General features: G+C 30.3%; 1 protein-coding gene across 1 annotated transcript in view; it reads left to right on the top strand.

The window, feature by feature from the left end:
• Positions 1 to 14,285, top strand: part of LOC106460481 (dolichyl-diphosphooligosaccharide--protein glycosyltransferase subunit STT3B-like) — a 45,671-nt gene extending 31,386 nt beyond the window's left edge. The window contains exons 13-17 of the mRNA XM_013920181.2: positions 830 to 1,001; positions 1,318 to 1,491; positions 5,029 to 5,142; positions 7,796 to 8,002; positions 13,324 to 14,285. Coding sequence (XP_013775635.1) covers positions 830 to 1,001; positions 1,318 to 1,491; positions 5,029 to 5,142; positions 7,796 to 8,002; positions 13,324 to 13,410 — 754 coding nt within the window. The 3' untranslated portion in view covers positions 13,411 to 14,285. The remainder of the gene's footprint in view (positions 1 to 829; positions 1,002 to 1,317; positions 1,492 to 5,028; positions 5,143 to 7,795; positions 8,003 to 13,323) is intronic.
• The last annotated feature ends 4,065 nt before the right edge of the window (positions 14,286 to 18,350 follow it).

The raw sequence follows: 18,350 nt of genomic DNA, 5'->3' as shown, positions 1-18,350 counted from the left end.
GTATTAAAGGTACAGGATAGTTATTAGTATTAAAGGTACAGGATAGTTATTAGTATTAAGGGTACAGGGTAGTTATTAGTATTAAAGGTACAGGATAGTTATTAGTATTAAAGGTACAGGATAGTTATTAGTATTAAAGGTACAGGATAGTTATTAGTATTAAAGGTACAGGATAGTTATTAGTATTAAAGGTACAGGATAGTTATTAGTATTAAAGGTACAGGATAGTTATTAGTAATAAGGGTACAGGGTAGTTATTAGTATTAAAGGTACAGGATAGTTATTAGTAGTAAAGGTACGGGATAGTTATCAATATTAATGGTATGGGATAGTTATTAGTATTAAAGGTACGGGATAGTTATTAGTATTAAAGGTACAAGATAACTAGTAGTATTAAAGGTACAAGATAGTTATTAGTAGTAAAGGTATGGGATAGTTTTTAGTAGTAAAGGTACGGGATAGTTATTAATATTAATGGTACGGGATAGTTATTAATATTAATGGTACGGGATAGTTATTAATATTAATGGTACGGGATAGTTATTAATATTAAAGGTACAGGATAGTTACTAGTATTAAAGGTACGGGATAGTTACTAGTATTTAAAGGTACAGGATAGTTACTAGTAGTAAAGGTACGGGATAGTTATTAATATTAATGGTACGGGATAGTTATTAATATTAATGGTACGGGATAGTTATTAATATTAATGGTATGGGATAGTTATTAATATTAATGGTACGGGATAGTTATTAGTATCAAAGTATTAGTATTAAATAGTGTGAACATTTCAGATTGATATATAGAATTGGTTGATAATGTGTTTCAGGTCTCGAGTCATCCTGGATGATTTCCGAGAGGCTTATTACTGGTTATGGCAGAACACACCAGAAAATGCAAGAGTGATGTCATGGTGGGATTATGGGTACCAAATAGCTGGGATGGGTAACAGAACAACATTGGTTGACAACAACACTTGGAACAATAGTCATATAGCTTTGGTGAGTCACTTGTATAGTTTGAAGAAAAAAATGCTGCACACAGTCATTCTTTTTTTTGTTTTTTAACTTTAAAATGAATAATTAATGTTATGGACACATATAAGTGGGTGGTTAAATAAGTATTATAATCATAAGCATTGAAAAATACAAATTTTGGTTTCAAAAGCCTTTTTTTCATGTTAAATATTAAACTGGAGCACTACATACGATTTCTGTCTTGTTCTACTTAAGTTAATTTACAAACATTAATAATATTTTGTTATTAAGCTAGTATTCTCACATGTAAGACTTATCTTTGATTTCTTTCTATCATTAGGTGGGTAAAGCAATGGCATCCAATGAAAGCGAAGCCTATAAAATTATGACTATGTTGGATGTTGATTATGTTTTAGTTATTTTTGGGGGAGTGATCGGTTACTCGGGAGATGATATCAACAAGTTCTTGTGGATGGTTCGGATTGCAGAAGGAGAGCATCCAAAAGAAATCAAGGTATACTTTTGTTACTACATTCTGTTAATCCTTTCAGGACTTTGGGAGGATGTCTTTGATATCCCACGATTTGTTTCTTTCTTACACAGGAAGTACTTAAAGTATCAAGTTGCAAAAAACTTAGGACAAACTTACAAAATAGTATATAGATTTGGCTTAAGAAATTCATATAATTTAATTTAGTTTTTCTAAATTTTTTTTCTCTCCTGAAATTTCCAGTTTTGTTGTGGAAAAATAAAACATTAACAATTTGAACTATCATTTTATATATTCAGTCAATTTCAACTTGAATGATAGTCATTAACATACTCTGTTTAAATATATTTTCCAGCAGTCACATTTACTAGCTATACATCATACAAAAAAATTGCAGAAACTGTCATAGATTTATCAGTAACTTACGGCTTAATCTTTCAGAATAACATCAAGTCAGGTTAAGTAACCATACTGGTGCAAAAATATTCTTGGTCAAGATATATAGTAAACATTCTTTTCTTTTTCAATAAACTATTAGTTCTTGTATTTACACATATTATTTTGAATACCAAATATTTAATATATAAGGATTTGAGTCACTGGGATATTTTGCTGTCATCTAATGTACTCTCAAAACCTAATTGATGTCTTGTAGAAGAAACGTTTTATAGCTTTCAATGAAATATAATTAAACATAGACATTTTTAGGAATAAAAATTATGTCTAAATAAACTACAATAAAATTCCTAGATCTTTGGTTTCTTTTCCAAGTCTTTTAAACTTCACAATAATTTCTTCTCACTCCGCTTTATTCACTCTACATTGATCTAAATAGTTTATAATTTGCTTTATCCAATGATGTTTAAACTTTTCCTTTATCTATTTTAAAAGCAGAGCTAATTTAGTAGTTGCTCTGATCACATGACGTGAAGTCATGAAAGGGTGTGACTAAGAGATCATCCTAATAAAAATCAAAGAAAGGGGAAAAAAAATCACATGAGAAACAAAACCTTGAGAATTGATAGTTTCTTAGCAAATAAAAAATCTTTGGAATGGGTTGAAATACTGTAAAAATATTAAGTGCATTTTATATTTTTTTTATTTTTCTTTGGGAGTTACACTAAGTAAATGTAACAGAATGACAAAATATTGGTTCTAAGTTATTTATGAGTTAAAAAATCACTGAAATTTGATATGCAGGTGTGCACTTGACTCGTGAAAGGTGCTTGCTGGTCTGGTAAGGGTTAAAACAATGATTCACATTCTTAAACTTTTGTTTTTGTTCAACACTGATTCTCAAAGAACATATAAAACTTATTAGTTTGTCTTTATTTTTAATTTTGTAAAAAAGCGTGATTGATTTAATTACATGTACATGAAATGCTGCAAATGCATTTTTTTTTTTCACTTATTAATTAATTTCACCATGATTACACAGTTCTTTGTTATGATTATAACCAAATTTTGTACTATGTATACAATGGAGTTAAACAAATATAGGAGAAAAACAAGGTCAGTTATTGTACATAAGAAACCATTTTGCTGAGCCAATGCTCACTTATCTCAAAATTGAAGTAATTTTCCACACATACAATGAGGAATATGAACTTTAAAAATTGAATAAGTTGTTTTATTTGTATTGAAATAATCAAAGTGTGTTAAACTTCTAATACAAAATAAAAATCACAATTGCCTAAGATGTCCTTTTGCTGAACTGATATCCAGTTGTTTGAAAATTGAAGTAACCTCCACACACACATATGTTGAAGGATGAAGGCACCCAATGTAATTGTTAATTTAAGAATCTGTATTCTTCCCTTAGGACTGTTTGGGAGGGGGGCTAACTTTTTAAGAATTTATATATTGATATATCCTCCATATAACTTTAGCTTTTGATCAGAAAGCACGAGGGATCTTTTAAACATATAATTATACTAACAATGCAGGCTTAAAAAAGCAATGTTACAAATGGTTGTGGTTTGCTCCATTACATTATATTGAGCAGAAGCACAAAAACCATTCCTCTGATGAAAAGGCACCTGTGCTATGTAATGTATTAAGTGTATTTCTTCATTTGCTGTCAGCTCTAAGTATTTCAGTTTCAACCTTCTTGTTTAGATGAGGCTTCATTCATGGTATTATGATGGTAAATTTGAACTTTTCATCCAGTTACTTATCCATTTAACTTTGACTTTTGGGGATCTACCTATGTTCCGATAACAAATTTTGTTGATTAGCTAAGTCAATTCTTTATCACATTAGACAAACAGATGGACAACTCCATTTTAGATATATATAAAAATTGTACTTTTGAAATGAAACAAATATAAAATGCTTTATTTTTCAGAACGGCATAGCAGATTTTATATCTCCGTGAACTCTATACATATAGGTAGGGTCAGTTGGAGGTTAAAAGGTCAATTGGACTGACCTTTTAACTACCATGTAATGATGAAACTATACATACTATAACTGTGAATATACACAAAATTTGGCAGACTTTTAGTGAATATTACAACCTGTTGTCACAAAAATCACATTTGTCAATAATGTTTTTACTACAGACTTGTCTAGGAATTTATGAAGCCTTCACTGAGTCAGTCTGAGTGAAAAATACTTTTCATGCTAAGAATAACAAAATATTTTTATCATTTTACAGTTTTCATATTTTATTTGAACCTTCAAAATAAATATCAAAAGTTTTTCAATAAACCTTCATATTTTAACTCTTATTTTTTCTACCCTAACACTAACTGTAGTGAAATCATTAGTATACAATGAGAAAAGTTGGAAATGTAAAATAAAATCAAGAAATGTATAACTATAAATATAGAAGAAAACAAAATTTAGTACTTAGCTTTATAGGCCTATTTGTACTCGGAAAAGTACTTCAATGAAACTCCATTTTTCACACTGTTGGCTGTCCACAAAATAATTCATGTTGCTTTCAAATATGCATCTAGAACAAAAAGTATATCGGGTACTGGAAAATAAGATGTTTTGAAACTGCTGTAATTTATCTGACTTTCTAACTATACTATAAATAGCTTCAAAAAATTCCATTACTGCTCAGACTATTGACTATTCAAAACATAACAATATTTACATAATATATATATTTGAATTATAAGCTAAATTTTGATCTACATTTATTGACACATATTGATAATAAAATTGTTTAATTAGGTTTTCAATATAACTGTAAAAAAAGGTTGTTACATGCACACTTTGACCTATTGTTTGCATAGGGTTAATACAAACACATTTTGAATTACTCCAAAGGTTTCAGCAGTATTTGTGAAGCATTTCTGAAGTTAGTTTTTTACACTAAATATTGCTATAGTTTTAAGAATATTTGGTTGTTATAAATCATTTTCCAGCTAATCTTAGGTAGTATACAATATTTAGAAGTATACCTTTGTAGTAGTACTATTAGATTAAGAAAACATTTTGGTTGACAAGCTTCAACTTATTTTAGAACTGTAAAATTTTGCATAAAATACTTTAAATCTACTAGTTTAAGTACCACACACTTTTGTTAATTAGAAATTCTCTTCCTAGGAGAGTGACTATTTCACAGATCGTGGAGAATTCCGTGTTGATGAGCATGGGTCTCCTACCTTGTTGAACTGTTTGATGTACAAACTTAGCTACTATAGATTTGGTGAACTTCAGGTGAGATGGAGTTATATCTTGTTTAAAATTTTAATTCTGTTTACTACATATTTGCTAGCTCTTACTAGCAGCACTATCTTACCTTCTGTTTGCTCTGTTTAAACGGGTGTTTTACTTGAGGGAAGAGGCTCTTCTGTTACATGTATTTTTAAAAATCTAGTGGTGATATAAACTGGCAAAAAAGCCTATCATCACGTTTGATGTTTGACTGCAAATACCTCTGTAAATATTTTCAAACAAGCACCTAGGTATGACAAGCAAGAACCCTTGCTAATTATTGCTTTTGTATACAATGTTCTCTTTCCAAACAACTAATTGTTGGGTACAGGTACATGTGAAAACCAAGAATGTAATGTTGGAAAAGGTGAAGTTGTGATTTCGCTAAGATCAAGTACCTCATCTTTAATATATACTAGATAGATTGTAATACTGACTGTGTGTGTTTAATGCAATACTGTAGCTTGTGTGCAAAAACTTTTAAAAGAACTACCCAGTTTTTAATTTTTACTTGAATTGAACAGTTGGTTTATTGGTGTGCATGTTAGTTGTTTTACTCTTTATGTTTAAACACCTAAGTTTTTTGTTTTTTTTCTATGACTGGAGACTACTTTTAATCAATTTTGAATTGGTGTGAAACCTGTACATTCTCTTGTGTAATGATCATAACATTACAAGCACTTCTCATGTGCAGTAATGAGTCTTATGAAAAAATTGTCTTCGCATTTGAATGGTTTTAAACATTTGCTTCAGTAAACTAGATATAATGGTAACAGTGTTTGTCTGCAGTTAATTTTCCTGTCAGAGATATGACATAACGGAAGTGATTGTGAAGTTTTTGTTGTTGTTTTTTTTAAGATGAATACCCTAATTTTTAATTTTATCTCCTTAAAACATGCTCGCAAACCTTCAGGTTTGGGTGATGCTTTGAAGGCTTATGATAGAATGTGGTTTTAAAACATTGAATTTCTGTTTGATATACCAAAAAAACCTAGGCTGGTTACCTGTCGCAACTTCAAATTAACATTTTGCTCAAAACATTTAAAGTAATCAGTATTATAATTGCAGTAACATGCATAAAGTATGTTGCGATATTGAATAAAAATCACTATTTAAATGAATTACATAATGTGAAAAAGAAATGAGAATTACTTAACAAATGTGTACTATACATGTGTTGTTTGTAGTGTAAAGTTAGTTGGCCTATTCTAAGTCGAATTACATAATGGTTCCAAGTGAAAAAGAAATGAGAATTACTTAACAAATGTGTGTACTATACATGTGTTGTTTGTAGTGTAAAAGTTAGTTGGCCTATTCTAAGTCTCATAATTTCAAATCAATTGATGGGAATAATGTTTATGGCAAAGTGGACACTAGGGACACATTTTATTAAACTATGCATAGCTGGATGATTAAATATGATTTTTCAATGTGATAACTATTGTTTTCATTCTTGAGATGACATGAAACGTAGCATATAAAACTATCTAATGTCCAGTGACAGATTCTGTCTTTCTGGGCAATAAAGCTGGCAGGAGCAATGGCTTAACCAGTTACTTCAGATAGCTCCAAAATCAAAACTTGGTGGAGGAGTCAAATCAGGGGAAATGTGCTGGCCAAGTGAAAGAAAAGCTTCATTTAATTATACAATATCCAAACACATTCCACAGCAATCTCTTCACAGATTGTGCAGAATGGAGCAGAACACCTTTTTTAATGAATAACATTTTGTCCAAAACAACTCCACCCTGAAGTGTGGGACTAACATGGTTTTTCATGGCCTAGTAACTGTCATTGTCCAAAACCCATTATCAGTAGCATCCTGAAAGTAATGGCCTAATGACTTTTTCATCATGCAGTGGTTGTTGCACTAAAGCGTGTAGGTTTGCATTTCCACTGATAACATAACTTTGGGTGTTGACCTGGCCATGGAAAGAAAAATGGGCCTTATCAGTCCATAAAATTCAATTAAGCTTTGTATCAATGGTTATTTTCATTAGGATCATGAATGAAAATTTTCCTTACTTCTGCTGGTGTTGGAAGGTGACCACTCTGATGTCCATTGGAGCAAACCATGCTTGTTAAAATTGTTTTTATCAGTTTTTGATACTTGGCCCTTTGTGGCCACCAGTTTCATATTATCATGATTACAGTTCTGCACTGATGTTTTGACCAGTGGTGTAATAAATCTTTACTAATGCAATGCTAATGTGTAGACATTCTTTTAAGAAACCTTTCAAAAACAATGAACAAGAAAGGTTTGTTTCTACTCTTTTTATACCACCCTTCTGTCTGTAGGCAATTTGATACAAATTACACAATCTCTCTTACTGCCAACATTTTTCCCATCACTTGATAATCATCAATATGAATCATCACAACCTATATGGTTTTACTTAGAGGTTAGTTTGCTAGAAAATAAGATTTGTGTTATTTTCTTCAATGTGATTAAGACCAAATAGTTTTTCATCTTTTTTGGCATAAAATAATTTAAAACCATTTCAAGAAATACTTTAAAGGATTAATTTTATAGATAATATACAGTTTATATTAGACTAAAAACACATTGAGGTATTCCCTGAGTTAACAATATAAAGTATGCATTTTATGTATAAATGTCCAGAATGTATATTAGTAAACTTTTTACTGTTATTAGCTGGACCTTCGGAGTCCATCAGGATTTGATCGAACTAGAAACGTGGAAATTGGAAATAAGAATATTAAACTGGAGTATCTAGAAGAGGCTTATACTACAGAACATTGGCTAGTTCGTGTCTATAGAGTCAAGAAGCAAAGCAACCGTCAACGAATTCCGTACGGAAACAGAAGAATTAAACCCAAGAAGAGTTTTATTTCAAAGAAGGTAGGTTGTAACTTATCTAACTCTTGCATGTATACTGGTATTTTTTCTAGTGAGTAATGAGAGACCTAATTTATTCAGTCATTCTGTTTCAAGAAAGTAGAGAAGAGCAACAACTTTGTAGTTAAGTATATTGTTCTTACAGTGGTATTCAAACTAATAATATCTGTGGTACTAGAGAGCAACAAAATTTTAAGGGCTGATGTTCTTAGAAATATTGAAGCTAATAGCATGCTTCCTTAATATTTTTACTCTATAACTGTTTTAAGTGAGTGATCTTGGCCACAAATACAAAATGGTGCATGGCTCACTATTCTTTCACACCCAAACTGAAGCAGAGTACATACATTTGCACTTTTAGTGTGTACATGGTTGAGCATGTTACACATACACCAATCATGACAACTGAAGCAGTAATTTGCTTCTTGATACTATAGAGATACATAAAAAGGGAAGGTAGTGGTATGTCTGTCTTCTAAATGAAAAGAGATCAAGCTGGAGAGTTTACAACTGCAGTTACATAAATGGGTATTTTAGAATATCAGCAAGTAATTTTATAACCTACTCATACATATATCTGCACTTCTATAACTTCAAGTGTGTCCTCAGATACATTCTTGTTGTTTAAAAAATGAAAGGTGCTTCGCAGAAAATAATCAAAGCTTTTATCACCATTCATTTATGTACATGCCTTGTGCAAATAGAAGAGCACACTAAGTCAACTTGGCTGTTACACTCAGATGTTGAATATTGCTTGTTGTTAATGCATATTTTCTGAGATGTGTTATATGCCATCATAGACTTTGAATTATTCTTTATAATCATCTGATAACATGCATCACTTATGACAATGAATTAACTGCTTTTCAGTTGCAGTACATAAAAGGTTGTAAAGAAAACCTCAATACATTTAAAAAAACTTATTCTATAGATTGCTAGTCTGGAGCATTACTGTTTTCCCATTTATGTCATTAAGTTCTTTTAAACAGAAATTGCAGCATTTATGACAAGAATTTATTCATAATTTTGCATAAAATCTAAGTAAACTTGTTAGGGTATAATGAATGTTGATAGTGGTCTGTGATTTGAATTTGCTATTTGGAAAAGTATGTCAGTCCGCAGTAAGAAAAACCTATAGTGATCTATGTATAAAGCCACCATTTGTCTTTTTTTCTAAAAAATAAGAAAGTTAGTACATATAAATTTTAAATTCAAAATGTGCAAAATATTTTGAAAGTAGTAAAATACTGAGCTGTGAATCATTATCTGAAACAATTATGGTAACCCTTTTGTGGTGGACTCGTGCAATTTGCAGAAGTTGAATCGTGAATTTTACTTCTACAACAATACATCTGGTAACTCTGAGGTTTCTTAACAAAAACTTGTAAGATTTTGTTAAAGATCATAAGTATCTTGTACAAAAAGAATGACTTTATTATAATTGTTTTTACTTGCATTCAAATTATTAACAAATTGAGTGCAAGGTGATTTTTGTTTGCATAATCTCTAGAACCTCCTAAAAGGATATCAAAAGTTTTTTTAAGGTAAATGTTTATATTTTATTTTTCATTTTCTCTACCATGTCACTAACTCTAGCTATTATCAACATACAATGCAATTAAATAATTAAAATTAGGAAATAGAAAACAAATACATACCTTTTAATTTTTTTGGAGAATATCTTTAAAGATTTTCCCTTTGTTAAATTCGTAATTTCAGGTCTTTTTGTTTTCACATATAGTTAATTTTTAATATTCCGTTTTCCTTTCTTGTCCTTTACCATGTATTATTCATCTCGACATAAGTCAACGGTGCCCTCCTCAAGGCATATTACAGTTTCTTTGAGAGACATGCCTAACTCTGGCAAAATTTTCAATCAGCATGTAATATAGTAAACCTTGAGAACAGATGCAAAGTATGATGAATATTTGAAAAATGTTTAAGTCTTTTAATTATGCATTTTAAAACATAACTAATATATAAGTAACTAAAATATAGTAGTAAGACCTAAATATAGTTTAAACTGTATCTCTAACTATAACATATTTAGGTAAGAAAACACCATAAATGCTATAGTCGATCAAACAGCCAACAATCCTACAGTCAATTACATGTAATTCATGGATACAACTGCATGCCAATTTAAAAATAACTATTGTTAGATTTTAGTGTAAAATGAACTATTTCTAATGAGTATACACATGCATGTAACATCTACATGTAGACCATAAAGGTGTTTAATTAAATTTTTAATTTAACACAGTGACTTGTGTGTGTCCCCCGATAGGACAGCGGTAAGTCCTCGGATTTACAACGCTAAACTCAGGGGTTCGATTCCCCCTCGGTGGATACAGCAGATATCCAAATGTGGCTTTGCTATAAGAAAACATGCAGTGACTTGTGCAGAAAACTTTTTAAAGGGGCTTCCATTGCAAAAGGGTTTATGGCTATTAAGTAATGTTTACACATTTATGAAGACGTTTAGGTGCTTCGTTTAAGTATTATACATGACGTACGTTTTTTGGGGGTGGTTAATGAAAGTGTTCCAAAATGCGACATTAATTTCTTGATGACCTAATACAATAATACTCAGTTTTAGTTGTCATAAAAAAAAAGGGCACACACCTTAATATCTAAATGCATATATGCACACAATTTCAATTGATGTTAACATACTTTAGTAGACATTTTTACAATATATTAAAAGCTCAAAGGTATAATGTTAGGTCACAGAATAACAAGTTTATTTATTGATAGTATTAAATACAATATAATTCAGCCCTAATTAAACTAAAGCTAAAGACCTACACAAGTTACAGTGTTGATTTATCTCTTTACTGAATATAGGCTGTATTTAATAAAGGCTTAACTACTGCTAGGCCTAAGATAATTGAACTATAGATTTCGCTGTCTGCAATTAGACTTATTTTGTATTATTCTAGAAATTCTGTATTTAAAGAAGTACTGTTGCAATAAAAATACTAATTTGCCCTCAATTGTTTTGCGGGTCTTCGTATTAGAGTAATACACAAGTTTATGCATGACCTAGTACATTCTACATGGGAAAATCATATGAAATATCCTAAAAAACTTGGATAGCTTATACATCAAAACTGTATATTTTTTGAGAACTTCAAATCCACTTCCTTCTTAAAAATATGAGAACTACTTAGATATTTTCAGTTTTCAAAACCATACATTAAATGTAAGTGAAAAATGTATATTTTATTACTTATTATATAATTTAAACTGAGGAAAACTACAGATGACATTGTGAATTTTCATTTAGCAATGAGCAGTGAAAGCTTGTAAAGTTCAACATTCAGCATGATCCTCATCAGGCAAATAGTATTTTAAATATGAAAAACAAGTAAAAAATTATAAAACTTATGGCATTCAAAAACAATGTTTAAAAGTACCACTATTTGTAGATGTTAATGTAGCCTATATAATGTGTAAAGTTTAGTATCCTCTAATCTCTTATGGCACACAACGAAAAACACAATCGGCATATAATGCTGTTTAAATACAAGAAGGAAACAATGCCTCTGTAGCCACAAAGAAGTTTATGGAAATGTTTTGAATGTTCGTAAGTGTCAACAATGGTTTAGCGAATTTCATTCATGTGACTTTAGCCTTAAAAACTGTGATGGCAGGGGCTGACATATTGGAATTTATATTGATGCTCTGAAGATGCTTGTTGAGTCTAACCCAAGGCAACACATCCATGGAATGGCCCTGAAATTGCATGTCTCTCATGAAACAATATGTAAACATCTAAAGAATATGAGAAAACTCCATAAACAAACTCTCCAATGATCATTGTTTCCATTACTAATAGTACTATGCACAAGTGCCACAATAATAGAAACTAGCAGAGACCCCACAAAACATTTGTGGTCAAATTAGTATGTTTATTGCAATAATACTTTTTTAAATATAGGATTTCTAGAATAATACAAACAAATTGTAATTGTAGACATCGAAATGTGGAAGTCCACTTGTATATAGGCTGTACATTATAAAACCTTAACCAATGCTAGACTTAAGTTTGATAAAGGGATAATAAATTAACACTGTAATACGTCTACATTTTAAATATAGGATTTCTAGAATAATACAAACAAATTGTAATTGTAGACATCGAAATGTGGAAGTCCACTTGTATATAGGCTGTACATTATAAAACCTTAACCAATGCTAGACTTAAGTTTGATAAAGGGATAATAAATTAACACTGTAATACGTCTACATTTTTTAATTTAGTTTAATTAGGACTAAACTTTACTGTACATTATACTATTGATAAATAAACTTATGTTATTGTATGACCTAATGTCAGACCTTTTTAAAACCTTTAAGGTTTTAATGTTATTGTACAAAACTGTTAGTGAAGTATATATATATCTGCCTTTTGCTATTATTTCTCCATTCATAGAGCAGTTGTAGTGATTTATTCACTCAGCTTTGCAACTCTCTGCTGCAGGCAGGCTGTTTGTCATCAAGTGCATAATGTGCCTGCATATTTTTTCTTGGCTAAAATTCTCACTGTGGATGCTTATAATGCATACTGATAAGCAGAATTATAGTATGATGTTCTACAACTACTTTGTAAGATAATATGTAGTCAGTTGGTGATCATTATGAAGGTGGAAATTTTAAAGAGGAAAAATATTACAGATGTTTACATAATAAATAAAATATTTGGAGAGACCTAATACGTGGACCAATAGTATGGGGTTTTGTCACTTTGAAGTAAGAAGGTTCAACATTATTTTGAAAATAATTAATCTTTACTACCATAACGATTAAATGAATTGTCTGTGGTAGTGATTTTTTGATGTTAACATTAGAAAAGAAATGCGACAACCTGACCACTTTTAGAATGTGGAATTTCCAAGATTCACGTGCTTCAGGAGTGAACTTTGGTGCTAAATAACTTTATTTTGTAATAAGCTGTAGGAGAACAATTTATTTAATAATAACATGTATTATAATGTTTTTTGGTTTAATAATTGTAGGAAAATATTATGCAAATTTTAAGTGAAAAATAAATGAATAAAGAAGTTCTGCTTGCATATTAGGGGAAGAGAGAACCAAAAATATCCATGATTTGTTTGTCTGTTCACTACTAGCAGTTTACATTATCTTATTAAGACAATATGGTCTTACTATACCTCCACTATTACTTTCCTTTTTCGAAGAAAGTAACAGATCTACAACTACTTTAGATTCAATGTATTTTATATACTTTAAGCATCTTCTTAAATGTGAACTGTGGTGTAGTAGATGTGTCAAATTATATTATGAAATATATCTTTTAGACAAACAAGAAGAAGAGAGGTGTTATTAAAAACAGGCCAGTTGTTGTAAAAGGTAAACGTCCATCTAGAAGTACCCAGAAGAATTAGCAGTTTCTGAAAAAAGTGTATCCTCAGGTGTTGCCTTGCAACCGTATTGTGGTGCTGCACTAGTGGTCAAGTTTTCCGGTTAGGTATTTTAAAACAACCATGAAACTTCATCCACATGTATTTTGTGGAAAGGACAACTACAGTGTTTTGTAAACTGTTGCACTCCTATGTATGTCATTCAGAAAGAGCTTAGCACAGATCATCTGCCAGACGTAATCAAATGGCATGTATATTTGAATGAACTAAATTTTTTGAAGCATTGTATAAGTGACATTCCAGAAGTTGGGACATCTGTCTATTCCTGAAACTGAGAAACAAAAACTTTGGAATGCTACCTTGTTATTTTCTTCCCTTCTGTGATTTTTTGTATTTCATCTAAAAAAATAAGTTTTAGAGTTTTTGGAATTCACACTTGACATAATCAGTTCTGTCTAGTGTTTATGGGAAAATGGTGTCTTTTTTTTTTTATTGTAAAGAATAGATATATTTGTGTAAAGAGTAATTTTTAGTTTCTAAAACTAAATTTAACCCAATAAAACAATTTTGGACTGACTTGCATTAGTTACTCAATACTTTCATGATAAGTTTAATTGTTAGAAACAACATGAAATCCATTTGAACTTTCTCTGACATGTTTAAACATTAAAACTAACCAAGTTGAACCAGATGCTAGTAGCATTGGTCTAAGAATTAATGTAGAAACAAAATTGAAGCCTTACTGATTTCTTTATAAGTTTATTAAAAACAGTGTTTTTAGTCTTTTGAAAATATAAAAAGTAGAGAAATAACGTTTCTGTGTTTAAATAAGTTTTATTTTGACCCTAAATCTTAGTATTACATTTTGCAGTTGAAAAATAAATAGTAATATGAATTAATACAAGTGTTTTTATTGAAATAAGTAGAACAAACACGTTTTTTGTGCAATAAATGTCTTGGATCACCTGGTATTATTCCTGATGGTCTAAGAAAAACATTTAAAATTAAACTAAAAGCTACAAATCCTAGGGGAATAAAATTTTACCAGGCATATTCAAAAACACAAGTTTTATTCAGAAAAGTTTTGACTGGTAAAGGCTGTTTCAAAACCATATCTATTGCACACCTAAATGGCTTTTCTTTTTTCAATGGTGTGAAATTTGTGCTTTGAATAAAATATCATTGTACAGGATATTGTGAATATTACTAAATACTGTACTTCACAGTGGATTCTTGAAGTTGCTTTGCTTAGGGATAGGCATTATATGCTTATTGAAAGTAAAAGAAAGCATAACTAACACCTACTGGTAAACTTTTTGAAACACTGTGTACCACATTTAAACATTACTGAGTAAATCTGAATGTGTGTGTGTCTAATGAAATTTGTTATCCTCTAGGACAAATAATTTTTAAGATATATATTTTAAACATAAGACTTTCTTTATAATTTCCCTGTACTCTGGGAACCAAAAAGCCACAAGTTAAAACTTTTACTGTTTCCATCCTTCAAGTAAACTGATTTACTATACTAATAGGTAGGCAAACAATGATTTATAAGCAGTAGGAAAAGTTTTATTGATGGTGGAACATACTATGTGTTTCGACAGAACATTAGCCTGTCTGTCTTCTTAATGTGCTTCCTTACTCAAGTAAACTGATTTACTGTTAAATTAAGAATGATAACTTTTAAAGTTAAGTATTTTTGGAAAAATATTTGCTTTCAAAGGTACTTCAACAAATTCTAAAAGCTGTAACTTTAAAGTAAAAACTTTTCCAAGCAGAAATGGAAGTTGTTTAATGGTAATAATCCTATCTTTCTACATTAATGCTTGAATAGTCACATTGTTTCTGACATAAGAATGCTATTTTTCTATAATGATGCTTGAAATTTCCTTACAAGCACACTACGTTTTGATCAATCGTAGGTGGCGTACAGACATTTTACAGTAATTGAAATAATATAGTTTAGATATTGTTGCACTTTGAGTAATCACTAGACTCTCCATTTAGATCATTCTAAAAATTTGTGATTTGTTCAGTGAGGAAGCCATGCTGGATGTAAACTTTCACGCAGGAACTGGAACTGTGGAATGTATATATATGTTACATTGAAAAACAAATACTCTATTACTAGATGTTAATAGTACTTTTATATTCCTCCACATTTTCAAAAACTTCCAAGTGAACTTCTAGTTTGAAAATGATTTTGAAGTACAACTGTAAAATAAACCAAACCATCATATACAAGTAGTTTAACACTTGGCCTCTTGATTCCTAGAGTACTGTGAAAATATGTATTTACTTGACCATGACACTCTGAGACCTAAACCATACTGGATTTGCTCTTTTGATATTGGTACACGTGTACCCAATTATCAAATAAATTAAACTTAACTTCCACTTTTTAAAAAAAGAACTCATTTAAGATCTTCTACAAAGAATAACTTATCTGTTTGCATTGTACTTCTACCCAAACAATATGGTATAAAAGTTGGTTGCAAAAAAAACAATGATTTTTCTACACAGCAGTTTTGAAATTTCTTGTAATCTACATATTAAAGACAATAACTTAAACACTGTTTGAACTACCTGGTACTTTGAAGCTCCTGTGAATATAACATACTTGGAATATAAAAAAAACTAACCACAACAGAGTAATATTTTTAATGTTGGATCATGTTCTGGAAACAAGTTGCTAAGACTGTATCATACATTTCTTATGTTGAATAAATATGTTAAATCATCATAAATACTGCTTGATACTTTTCATCTGTTCGAAAATAATAAATAAATATATATATATATCACTATTTAAATTTTTGAGTATAGCATACTCTTTTTTTTTTCCAAAAATCACAATTCCTGTTACACTATGGAACTTCATTTAAGGACTTTTACTAGTGGCACTGATATTCATGTCTGTTAATTAAGTTTTCCTGCATGTTTGAAAATTATTTTCTTTACTATCTTCGACCATTATCTTATTTCAGTAAAAGAGCATTATTTTTATAAAATGCTGCTATAATTGGTTTTACTCGTAATTTGTTACTCTCCTTTATACAGGAAGCTTTAAAGGTTTCACTAATCTCATTTAACTTGGAATTTACTTTTTCTAACTAAGGATAAAAGGCCATATATTTCAATACCAGAGATTTGTTCAACAAAGTGTTGAATTCCAATAAATGTCATTCATTATATTACAGCTTCTGCTAGCTAAGAGTACAATCTTCCAGTAACAATTGTAGTATATTTCTGTAATGAAATAGTCGGTGAAAATAAAACACAACATTTTTTTGGTAATGTAATATTTCATATATTCTTAAGGAAAAAATAATTTCCATTCAAGGGGCTTGATTCGGTAACTTACTTTTAAATTTTTGATAAGCCTAAATGTAAAATACCTAAGTCTAAAGTTTTTCCAATTTGCCAGAATTTTTTTTTTTTTTGCTCGAAATCATGACCCTTGTGAATTATATAACTTGGCTGAAAATTTTTTTAATATTTGTGATTCAAGGATTCATGCTTCATAAAAATAATTGTTTTTTTATGAGTTCATTCCATCCATGATGCCAGTTCCATCAGGGTCAAAGGTTGTACCCACCAATGGCTATCAACTTGGGCATAAAAAAACAAATTTACTGGAACTGGGTACAAGAAAGCTGCATGGTGAATGGGAAACTCTTTCCATTGCTACGTAACGATTTCCCAGCCAGGCATGATTCTTGGTACTGCATGTGATGACACTATAAAACTAGAGAGAAGGCACTGCATAATCACACGATACTTGCTAAACATGCAAAAATCTCGAAACTGTAGCAGGAAAACATGTACATCACCATCAATCCTATAGAGAGTGCCACAAGACAACAATACCACTTTGTGTTCATGTAGCTAACTGTCAGGTAAATATTTTCATAGTGCATTATAAACGGGTGGCTAGATTGATTATAATTTGTAAACTGTAAGATGTGCTATGACAGATGCTTAACCATTTTCATGATTAGCAAATTCCAAAAGCATAAAAAGATCAATGTGAAGCATTTCTTTGCATTTTGACTATTTCTGTGAAGCATTAACTAAATTTATGAGCATAATTAGTACATCCATAAACAAATGATAAATCAAATAAAGGAAAATAAATATCACACATACTTTTTATTACATCTTTAGGTGTCTTGAAGCATAGACCATTCCTACAAATAACATTCCTCAAAACTACATATTTTAGTTATTTCCCTATTTAGTATAAGGCAGTAACAACTCAGGTCTACATATTAACATAAGATCTGGTTTTAAGCTCAAAGATGTGTGCCAACACCAAAGCTACACACTTGTTCAATAGTTTACCTCCATTTTTGCATGCTAAATGAAGTTTCAATTTTATTTTATACACTTAGCACTAAATAATAGTACATACATTATTGTATAGTGACTACCTTTAAAAAAACATGATTTTTGTATCATAAGCACATACGTAGATAAGGGTTTTCATAATTTTTGTGTATTGTAGAAATTTATTTGGATATTTTCATTATATTTTTCATTCATGTATCATTGCATAACACATACAGGTGTATATGACACGTTAATTAATTATTCATTTCCTGCTTTTATAATCAGGCAGCAGTACTTGGTTTCACTGTAGAATTTTTCCTGCCACTTTCAATGACATCATTCCTTATAGATCTTGCCAAAGAACTGGCTAAAGATCATACAGTACTTTAGAAAATTAGTAACGGACAAGACTTATGCTTCATACAAGCTCGCATATGGATTGAAGAAAACTGTACTGACTCAAATTCTAAAGATGTGAATTATTTTCTTTAAATATTGATGAAGCCACAAGCAAAACGTGATAGTTCTAGCTGTATTGGTCACACCTAGTTGCCATCGATCTGAAAATATTAAATACTGATTCTCTTTTCAAAGCCGTGTGGATAAACATTTTGCAAAGCTAAAATTGC

This window comes from Limulus polyphemus, unplaced genomic scaffold (assembly GCF_000517525.1).
Source record: "Limulus polyphemus unplaced genomic scaffold, Limulus_polyphemus-2.1.2 Scaffold778, whole genome shotgun sequence".
Taxonomy (NCBI): Eukaryota; Metazoa; Arthropoda; class Merostomata; order Xiphosura; family Limulidae; genus Limulus; species Limulus polyphemus.
Note: the sequence above shows the minus strand (reverse complement) of the source record. Positions and strands in the feature narration are given on the sequence as shown.